This window comes from Glossina fuscipes, unplaced genomic scaffold, assembly GCF_014805625.2.
Source record: "Glossina fuscipes isolate IAEA_lab_2018 unplaced genomic scaffold, Yale_Gfus_2 0, whole genome shotgun sequence".
In the NCBI taxonomy this organism is placed as follows: Eukaryota; Metazoa; Arthropoda; class Insecta; order Diptera; family Glossinidae; genus Glossina; species Glossina fuscipes.
In genome coordinates, this window is record NW_023998414.1 from 10,832,389 (window position 1) to 10,843,934 (window position 11,546).

Sequence of the window (11,546 nt, forward strand, 5' to 3'; positions counted from 1 at the left end):
AACACTTTTTTTATTATTAATTTTTAATTCTTTATGGTCCGTAAAGAAGATTTTTTGGTTGATTATACATTATGTTACCATTTAGTTTGGTTGTTTGGTTTTGTTATTGTTGTTTTTAATGCATAATATAATTTCTATTAGCTGCTTAGTATATATTGAGTTTAATATTAAATTTGAAATTTTTTTTCTTGTTTCCTTTTTTTAGTGTTAATTTTAATTTTTTTATATTTCTTTATTTCTTTCTTTATTTATTTATTTATTTTTATATATATATATTTATTTTTTTTTTTTTAATTGTTACCACATTCTTAACTACAATATATCGTTTGGGCTTTACTTGAATATTCATATTTACTCCAAGCGTGCCTTATAGGTGGTCTTCCAGATTTCGGCTAGTGTTACTGCGCTATGAAAACGATGGAAAATGCAAAGTGGCAGTGTTACACGCTGTATTATGGACCATGGTACAAAGCCATAGAAATCCAATTGTACCTGAATTCAAATCAATTATTAATATAATTTATTTAGTGGAAAATATTAATCAGATTATAATTGAACATATGATTAACGAATAAATAAAATTAATTATTATGAAGAAAGCAATATATGAAGATATGAAAAGAAATTAAAGTAAATAAAATTTATAAAATTTAAAAAAAAAAAAAAAAAAAGACACTTTGAAACGAATAAGTAAGTAATTGAATGTGAATAAAAATAGATATTTTTCGAAACTTTTTAGTATTTTTATAAAATGGTAATTTTTTTTAATAGCTTAGCCCTTTCATGACCAATCGTAAGATTGATTGTTTTCTTTCTTGCTTTTTTTGACAAAGCATGAATGTGTTGAAAGTCTATACTTTCTAGGTAGTCGTCATAACAAGTAGATAATGAAGAAAGGAGGAAATTGTATATAGCTTGGGTTGAATTGTTAAACATGTACCCTTAGCTTGGATTGCAAAACGAAAATAAAGTTTTATATAAACTGTTTAAAACAGCGCTCTTCCTTGGGCCGAAACACGTCAGCGCATCAAATTTAATAAAAATATTTGCAAAGTTGTGGCCTATTAGTTGAACGTTAGACAACAGGACAGACAGACGAATGGGTAGACAAAAGAGCTTAGATTAATTCTGGGAAGGGTTCGGTACAATAAAAGTTGGATCTGGCTGTGGCATGCATCCACAGCATATGCATACGCTTATAGCGTCCTTATCCAAATGAAGACGTTCAGCCTGGCTTATAGATGTGAATGTCGAGTACAGCTCAATCCAAATTTAACTTTGTTTCTCGACTATAGCAACTATACAATCGAATGATTTTGTAATCGAGAGTAAGAAAAATTCATTCCTTATCGACTGAACAGCTGTAAATTGACGAGTCCTCACAGTAAGTCGATAATCGAGAGCTATCGAACTTATTCAATATCGGCAGCTATAAATCGGTATTATTAATATACTGTACACGACTTGCGTTACAGGGTATATCAAGTTTGTGCGGACGTGGGTAAGACGTAGAAGGGTTTGAGATAGACTCAGCTTTTATTGTACGCATGGATTCAGAAAATGATTCCGGCCTGCCTGCCTGCCTGCCTGCCTGCCTGCCCGTCTGTCCGCCCGTCGATCTGATGTCTGTCCATGTATTTTTATATTCAACCTACAGTTAGGAATTTTGGAGATATTTTGATAAAATTAGATGTACTGACGTGCTTTGACCAAAGGGCGGACGATATTGAAAATGGGGCGACTAAGTCCAGTTTTTCGACCACTCATTGTTTGAACCCCTTTTATATAATCGTTTCTATGAATTTGGATTACGTAGGTCTAGTTTTGGATACAACCGCATATAAGCTCAGGATACTCAGGAGATCTAAGTCCTCGTATGCCAAAAAGGTTTAACTAATGCTCGTCAAAAAGTTTTAACTTTTAATACACACAGCGACTTTTCAAGATAAGTTACTATATGGGAGGAAGTAGGAAAAGTCGTTCGATTTGATCCATTTTCGCTCTTGGGCCAAAACACGTCACTTTATCTACTTTCATTGTAAGATCTCAACCATTGGCGATCTATACATATAATGCACACAAAAACACACGGGCAGACATCGGGCAATTAGATAGACATGCAAGTTTAGATCAATTCTGAATCGATCACACACAAACGGTGCAGGGTGTAAAGCAAATGCGCGTTCATTCCCGTAATCTAACCAAAATTGTTATGCCTATGGTTGACTAAACTATTTCGTAATATGTTTACAAAATATTTTATAAAATACTGAAACTACAAACATTGTAACCTGGTCCACAGAGTAGTTCATGTTCTATTTATTAAATACTTGCCACAGAATATTATCATGTATTGGAAACTTTTTAGGCTGCGGTGCCATTGTTAACAATTGGTATGCGAATGATTCCATAAGCTCTTGTTGAGAGATAAAGCGGAATTTGAAATAGAAAGTTTGGACTTTGGGTGACATGCTCCCGTTCGAAGGACCCTTTCTGAAAATGTATTGCATTCGCTTACACAAAAAATAAGACAAAAAACAAAAAAAAAAAGAAGGAAAAAACACGAAGAAATCGAAAATTTCAACAAATCGTATCCATTGGAACTTTGCTTAGAGTATTTATTAAAGCCTTCTAAAAGTTTATTGTGAGAATGTCGCTAAATTGCTGCAAGCAATGCCTAAATGTAGAGTGACAGATTTTGTACACTTCGCCTACACAGTAGCGAGTATAAACTGAAAGTTTTACGTAAATGAAATTTTAGAAAAAAAGTTCAAGACCAATAAAAAAATGTTTTTATGACTGTCGTAGTCTTTTCATAGCTGAAGCTGTTATTGCAGATTTTAAAGACCAATTTTTATAATAAATTTTACACCTTTCTAGTAATATGCATAAACAGCTTATTACAAATTCTTACATTTAGTATATAATTCGCATCTTCATATATTGCTCACGTACATATCTACTTACGGGATTGGCGAATACTTTTTGAGCTTCGAATGTGTAAATGGCAAACATGGCTACGTTGCATATCAACAGAAATGTTACAATTTGGCGTCCAGGTTTGCTGCGATCATGTTCAGGTAGGTGAACTCGACGACGCGATACATCGGCAATGAATAAAAGTTGCAAAATTACTTGCAAGACAGCAACAGCGCTAGTGGTGGTAACTAAGAGATGGGGCTCACTTTCCAAGAACTTCAAGCTGCCGGATATAACACTGAATACCGAATAAGTGAAAAGACCAAAGGCTGAGATGCGCAACAATATATCATTCAAGTTTGATTGTTCCTCGCAACGGAATTTAAGATTTTTAACTCTGCCAAAGTAAGGACGTAAATAAATGTAATATTTGTTTAATTGGCATTTCTTTTTTTTTTTTTTTTTTTTTTTTGTTACCTGAAAAATCCTACAATAATGGCCAATATTGCAAACGCCATAAGTATACAATGACTGGCATCAGCCAAATAAATAGCTAATAGCGAGAACTGCTGATGACGCACCAAGACGAAGAAGAGTATCAAACAGATTAGAGCACCGACCAACAACAACAGACCAAAGAACAGACCCTTTGATGAACCGACACAATCGACACGACCTGAACGCGCCTGTTGAGCCATGGCCACAGCACGGCGTGACAGCATGACTTCCAAGCGATGCTCCAAGTCGTCATCATTCAATCGGCCGGGATAGCGGCCAATATGCTTCCACATAACATAGAGGACAACAGCGCCAATCAGGGAATACTCAATGATAAAGGGATATAGATAGGGTGCCGAATCATAAACAATAGTACCCATAATATCTACACGACCGCAGGCAGTGGAATTGAGGGTGCCGACATTCGAGGATAGGGCAGCTGGATAAATGTTATCGAGATTTTCGTAATTCTCATGTAATACAAGGCCAGTGCTTTCGGGATGGGATATGCCGGAATAGGTCTGAAAACTATTTTCCATGAGATTGCTCATGAAACTTAAAGCATTACGAGTGGTAGATGAGGGTATAGAGGATGTAGTGGTGGCGATGGTTGCGGTTGAAGTGACGGTGTTGGTAGTGGGTGATGATGGTGTGCTCGATATGAGATTACTGAAGAATGTGGCAAGACTAGATGCAATGCTAGGTGATGATTCTATAGATGCGGAAGCGGTGGTCGGAGCAGCGGTACTGGCAACAGAAGCTAACAAATTTTCTGCCCCCTTGTAAGAAGCAGTGGACATGGAATGCTGGAATGTACTTAAGGGCAACTCAGTGGTCGTGGTTGTTGTTTCTGCACCCAAAGTAACGGCACTTGTCGAAGGCATGGGTGCGGTAGTGCTAGTAGTGCCTAAGCTTGTGGTAGTGGCAGCGGTAGTACTGGTGATAAACTTCTTCAACTTGCGTGCCATAGTAGTGCTGTGCCATTGATGATGCTGATAATAGTTAGGCGTAGTAAAGGGCATACGAGTAGTAGTTGTTGTTGTCGTAGTAGTAGGCAAGGTACTGGTGCCAACTATCACAGAGCTAGTTAAATCACTAACCTCATTCGAGCTTATACCAAGGGTCTTAGTAAGACCATTGACCGTCTTGCGCACAAACTTAGACAACACATTATCCGTTTTGTAAGCATTAACAGGTAGCAAGTCTTCGCCATCTAAAACCTCAAATTCCTCATTGGGTCCAATATGAGTACGTAACACAGTACCGGCATGGCGTAAGGCGTGCTGTCGTATCGACTGAGCAATCGATGAATCTTCAGCTTCTATTTCACGTCGCTGATGATATAGAGTAATTTCTAGTAAAGACTCCTTAACTAAAGTACGTATCCAAACGCAAAGATTAGTGGCGACCACATGCATCAAACCGAAACGGGCAATTACTTTGAAACGATGAATATTAAGCTGGAATTATAGAAACATTTAACAAAAAGTTGACAACTCCACATAAGTCTGCAAAACGAATCGAAACTAAACATAACAATAACTAATTATTAATTAATTAATTAAAGAAAGCCATCAGGATGATCTATATATACATAGTTAAGTAAGTATAGATATACTCTCGAAAGTAATTTTTTTTTTTTTTCAATTTAATAACAAAATGATAGCATGATGAATATGATATGATACCGTACCTGAAATGGTGGCCTAGTCTGCAGACGATTATATGATGACCGTTAAAAGGGGTAGAAGGGATTATATATATATATATACACGAGTTAATCATTAAAAATTATACGCTTTAAAAATATTCTTGAGAAATTTGACAAATATGAAAAATTAAATAATAAAAAAAAACAAAATAGTAATTAATACAAAAAAAAAAAAAAATATTGTAATAAAAATGCATGATTCTAATTGAAAAACTAAAAACAAATTGCAAGAAGAAAACAAAAAAAAAAAAGAAAAGACAAACAAACATACGATAATTTAAGTTAAAGAACGCAAATCAAAGATATACGTACGATTTTAAAGTGAGTGATATTTTAGGCCAATTAGAGTGTAATGAGTCTAAAGCATAGAATGAATGAATTTTATTACCAATTATTAAACACCCAAATGGCTTTATCGCTCTACTCTCTCCGTTTCCATTTCTCACTATCTTTCATTATCTTTCATTTTCTCTCTTTCTCTTTCTCTCTCTCTCTCTCTCTCTCTCTCTCTCTCTCTCTTTCTCTTTCTCTCTCTCTTTCTATTACTCTCGCTCTTATTTTTTTCTTTATCTGTCTGTCTCTCTCTCTCTCTCTCTCTCTCTCTCTCCTTCTTTTTCTCTTCTTCGCTCTCTCTATCTCTCTCACCCTCTCTTGCGATCTTCCTCTCTCTTGCTTTCTTTGCCTCGCTCTTTCTTTCCTTCTTCCTTTCTTTTGTGTTATATAGTTTAGAAAACTTAAATCTAAACTTAAACTTAATTTAAATTTCAATTAATAATAAATAAATCGAATGAATCCCGAAACTCCTCGGTCCACTATTTGTTTTGCATGAAACTTACTCTGGCATTCATAAAGATGAAATACATTTGCATAAACGTGAAAATCATTTGCAGCAAAGGATTAACACCAATCAATATATGATGACATGGCGAGTCGAAGGGTATCTCAAAAAATGAACCGAATTCCAAGCCAATATAAATCATGGCACCCAAGCCAAACGCTATAAACGACAGGAAATTCATAATGTTTTCCGAGCTATGTATTTCGTTAATACGTTATTTACCGATAGCTCCTACTCGCAAAAAGAAACTGCCATGCGTAGGATCACTATGGGTGGTCTTGCGTTTACGCACATTCTTCGGAGTAACAGCTACCTCCGCATCAACTTGTGAATCCTGGAGTAAAAAGAGAAGGAAAGAACGAAATAAAGAAAAACCAGAAATTATTTTATTCTACAAAACATTAATTCTTTAAATGTTAATATAAAAGTTTTGCAATGCAAAGTAATGAATGGATGACTATTAGTGTGGAGTGTGGTATAATGATGATTTAGTCAAGTAACGTTAGGAAGCTCATGCTACAATATTTAAAAAATAAATTATTTGTAAAATTTTATAATACTTTTCTTAGCTTCGTATTACCTACGGTACAGCCACAAGACTGTTTTTATTTTTATTTTTATATATATATTTTTTTTTTTTTTTTTTTTTTTGTATAATAAAAATTTTTTTTCACTCACCAACCAAGCGTAAGTTAATTTTATTGATTCATATCTAACAGCCAGAAAACGAAAGCAGTCAAGCTTACTATTTTAATGTTTATATCTTTGTTTGTTCACTTTGTAAAGCAGATTTCATCTAATTTACTTAAAATATATGCAAAGAAATTAAAATGCATATAATATATATATATATATATATATATATATATATATATTGTATATATATTACATATATATATCTATATATATATATATGATTTATATATATTGTAATGACGAGAAATGATCGCACGTCGAATGCTTTTAAAGTGAAACACTCAGAGTAAAATCTAAGTGAATTTATTGCGTTCGCTGTGTTCGTCCATGTTCGAAAGGTAAGATTAGTCGCAGCAAAAGATGACATACATACAATCGATAATGAAGGAAATGCATGGATAATCTCGCCCCCAATTAAAGAAGATCAAGTCAAAAAGTTTTCCAGCAAACAAATAAAACAACAAATCGTTCGCGTGTGAAAGCGGTACCGATTTGATAAACAGCTTTCTCATGCGCAGATTCTCATGCCAAATAGTGAGTAGAGTACTTTTTGACATTCCCAGGATGTCAGCGATCCCTTGTAATATCGGATATCGAGTATTCATGTTAAATTTCAGAATTTGCGAAATAGTGAGCACAACACTTTTTGACATTCTCACGATGTTAGTTATCACCTCATCTCGATTATCGTCATTAAATTGCAGAATTTCTTTGACACTGTTTATTAGAGACGAAAGCTATGTTTCAATTCCGAATATTATTGACCGATGTTTTAAATACAAATTGTTTGGATTTCCTTACAAACTGTAACAAAGATCGCAGACCCTTGCAAGCATGTATACTCTTGATCAGGAGGAGTAGTGTTCTCGATTTAGCCCTGACTTTTTGAAATAGGAATTTAATCATGAAAAATTTTGCTTAGAAAAATATATCGACTGCACAGATTCCCTTTATAATTGTGGTAAAGGTAATGTTTTCGGTTTTTCTGATACAGAAGTTAACATAATGCATATCCATCCATCTTTATTCATAAAAAGCACGACAGACACAATCCTCTCAGATCAAATTTAGATGCGCTCAACTTTCGGCAATGGTTGACGAGGAAGCCGCTATTCGGTATTTGAATTTCGTTGTTATGGTCGCTCGTAATAGGCCCAAATCCAATATCTATAGTAACCAGATTCATTAATATATTATCGTATTTGTCCTTATACTCGTCCGAAATTGATCAAATATTATCAACTTCTTTCTTATTTTTGCTCATCGGACAGCAATTTAGTTACTTTGGTACAACATCTTGCATGCAGCAGAAACACAAATAATAAATAACGAATTTAGGTATGCTTGGAATTACATTTGTTAAGTTCAAGTTTGCCGCTTAACCTATTTAAGATGTGAAAAGTTATATGCATTGGTGTATAACACATCACTTAATAAGATCGTAAGATCATTGATCAAAATAACAATTTTCGGGTAAAATGGGACTTTATCCATTAACATAGCCTCCTTCCAGAGCAACGAGTAGTAATACATTCACATTCCACAATGCTTCTTTAAGATGCTTATGCGTTTTCCATAGAACGATTTGTCCAAACGTTCAAAGTACGCTTCACAGTCGTAGCTCGCTCCTTCATTGAAATCATTTTTCGTTTCAATGAATTTTTTTCTCTTTTTTTCTTCATTTTTCTTCATTCGAACTTATCGAATGATCTGTTATGCGCGAACCATTTATGTAACATTTCCAATTTATGCAATTTTCTATGAATTGCTGGCATCAATTCTTTAAAAATGCGACTACAGAGAACTCGATCTTAAAGATCGTATCACCCTTTTTACTACGAATTCCGATGTTTACGATCATAATTTTGAAATCTTACTATGTTAAGTATATAACATAGTTATTATATTGAAGGCGTGTGAAGTCCATTTCATTGGAAATAGTTAAATAATATTGATCCTATCCTCAATATTTTTATTAGCGAAGATATTTTTCGATGCTTTGCACCTGGGAAAATGGAACAGTTTGGAATGTTTGCCATTTAGTTTGCTAAGAAGATCGTATTTGTGAATTCATTTCAATTTTTGCAACGGAAATATTCAAGTTGTGATCGTTATGGTTATGGTGCAATTTTTTTTCTTTTAGATTACTTCGAATTGAAATTGTTGCCCTATTTCCGATCGTAAGATGCGAAGAGTGACATAAAAAGATTTTGTGTGTATGCCCACCCGTGGACAACTAAACAACGCAATATCGAGGGCACATGTTGAAATATTTATACAGTAGACTTCTCTATAACACGGCTTTATATTAAACAGATTCGCTAAAGGGGATTATTGCAATTTCATTACTACTTGGCAAAGGAAACATTTATTAATCAATGAGCATAAAAATGCTTGCGATGTATTGTCTTAAGGCGAATAATTATTGAAGAAAGTTATTTTCAATATAACAATTAAGTCAATCGTTTTAGGCGGTGAACAACACGGCGTGACACAACACGGATTCATATAAAATGTATACTACATTGTTATAGGATGGTCTACTGTAAAGGGAAAATATACATTTTTCATGGGACCATTTACTCTTAAATTATGCTCTCTATGCTTGTGTATGTAAATGTAAATTGATTGTAAACCTAAAAAAAATCCTTCAATGGCACTAGAAAATTAAATTCATTGAGAGGAAATATTGCTTTCCCGGGTTGTTTTTCTCTTCTTTTCTTTCCTAACGCAATTGCATACACAATCGAATTCTTTTTATTGCTTCGCATATGCATGAAAAGTGAAAATCTTTTAAAACAATGCAAGTGACACAATTATGACAATTTGTAGACTAGTGGTAATTAATACAGTACACACACACACAGTGTGTGACTTGCTCTCGTACACAATGGAATACTCTATTGTTCAACCTTAAACGGCATTTAGTACAAGACCACTTACTATATACTAAAATATACTATATATATACTGAATATATATATATATATGCATTCGCAGACACATAGACATCGCAGTAGTATTTTGTTATGATTATCACAACAATCATACAATATAACAGTATTAACCGAATACAGATGTAAGGTAAGTAAGTGGGTGAAGACTTACGCAAAACTTGATGACTTTATATAGTTGAAAATGAGGTTGCCAATAACAAAGAAAGAGAGAGAGAGAGAGAGAGAATTACACAGATACAAGATAAAGAGAGATAGACAGAGAGAAAGAGAGACAGAGAGAGAGAGAGAGAGAGAGAGAAAGATAGAGAGAAAGGGAGGAAAAAAAAACAAAGAAAAAAGCAACTAAATCCACCACATTGCAGACAAAACCATAAAGAGATATTGAATAACATATATGTTAGAAGACCAAATAACAAAATGAATAACGTGTACAATTAACACAAGACAACATCTGTATGCTTAAAAGAAAAAAAATTCTGAAACATGAGACTTATGAAATAATTGGGTTAATAGGCAGATATGCTATATTTTATATTTCATACAAAATCAACAACTTCTCGACCACAGTTAGACAACATTTCTTGCAATAACCTATACTGAAATCCACAATCCATTCAAAATCAAATACTTTGTAAAAGTATTGCGACATTATCTAATTGAGCCGTTCATTTCCAAAATGATTTATATCTGCTTTTTTCAAAATCAATCCAACTCTCACCTTTTCCTTTTCAACTAATTTATAACTGCAGCTGCATAGTCGATTGTTAAAAATACGCTTTAAAAAAAAAAATGTTTGTTCACCGTGAAGCTTTATTTATTAGAGCTACAAGAGCGAATTTTGAGATCTTTTCGTGACCTGTGTGACATCTTGAAATAGGTTTTTACATGAATCTTTGATGGGTTAACTGCACTTTCATTAAATTGCAAACGTAACTCTGCGCACGCATTTCTTTGCAACGTCATTGTCTTATCACAAAGTTGCTGAGGAGTACATGCCCACTCGCAATGCTGTATTGATATACTCTGAAACTGCATTAATGCTCTCGATGATATTTTGCCCTTAGTCTTGTCACTCCGATTTGGGATCTCTTGGCTGCCTAACAGTGATTTCTTTCTTCAAAACCTTTCTCTAAACAACAAAATTAAGCAACAACCTTGAGAGCCCATTATTTCAAATCGCGAAATCTTTTTCCTCTCGTTTTTTCCTTTCCTGCACGTAGCACAGTGACGGTCAGAAAGAAGTGAGCAAAGAGAAAAAGATAGGGATGGGCCGCAACCTAGTAGATGTGTTCTCACAATCGGTAAGTATTATGCGTTTACCGACTAAGCCCTGACTATAGCTACGACCAAAGTAAACTCTATCGTGCTGAGATTTGAACCCGCGAGCACTGACGCTCGTGCGAAATGAGATCGTACTTGATGATGATTGAGACCTTATAAGATACGTTATTTCATAATGACTTTGGAAAGTGCGCATTTCACGACCGCCACATATTACCTGGCATTAATTGATCTGGTAGATCCGCCAGATATTCGTAAAAGCTGTTAAGCACAATTGAAAAGTTAAGATGTTTATTTTAATTGTGTATTCTTTGAATTTATTCATTGCACTGGTACGCATCTACTTAAATAAAACGGGATTAATAGGCCCGATGAAGTTAATTCATTTTCAAATGTAAACGGCTCAATTAATTAATGTGTTCTTATGTATGTATGTATGTAAGTATACAATTGAATGAATGTATATTAACCGTACCTGTGTTTGTATTAGAGATTGTCGTACCAAATCACGTTTTTTGACTGGATACCGTTCCTGTGAGTTGTGTGTGTCGTACATATTTTGAACATATTATCGGAAGAAGAAGAAGTGGGAGAAGATTGAAGAACATCGCACATTTGTAAACGTAAGTGCACGTATATATATATA

The 11,546-nt window shown here is 34.2% G+C and overlaps 1 protein-coding gene across 11 annotated transcripts in view; it reads right to left on the minus strand.

Moving 5' to 3' along the window:
- Positions 1-287: 287 nt before the first annotated feature.
- The window catches only part of LOC119644683 (proton channel OtopLc), a 76,790-nt gene continuing 65,531 nt past the window's right edge, over positions 288-11,546 (minus strand). For 7 of the 11 annotated variants that reach the window (XM_038044367.1, XM_038044372.1, XM_038044366.1 and 4 more), the window contains 6 exons: positions 11,376-11,432; positions 6,189-6,300; positions 5,965-6,125; positions 3,397-4,877; positions 2,956-3,316; positions 288-492 (listed from right to left, as the gene is read on the minus strand). In XM_038044367.1, coding sequence (XP_037900295.1) covers positions 352-492; positions 2,956-3,316; positions 3,397-4,877; positions 5,965-6,125; positions 6,189-6,300; positions 11,376-11,432 — 2,313 coding nt within the window. In that variant the 3' untranslated portion in view covers positions 288-351. The remainder of the gene's footprint in view (positions 493-2,955; positions 3,317-3,396; positions 4,878-5,964; positions 6,126-6,188; positions 6,301-11,375; positions 11,433-11,546) is intronic. The other 4 variants (XM_038044375.1, XM_038044365.1, XM_038044369.1 and 1 more) reach the window with 3 other exon arrangements.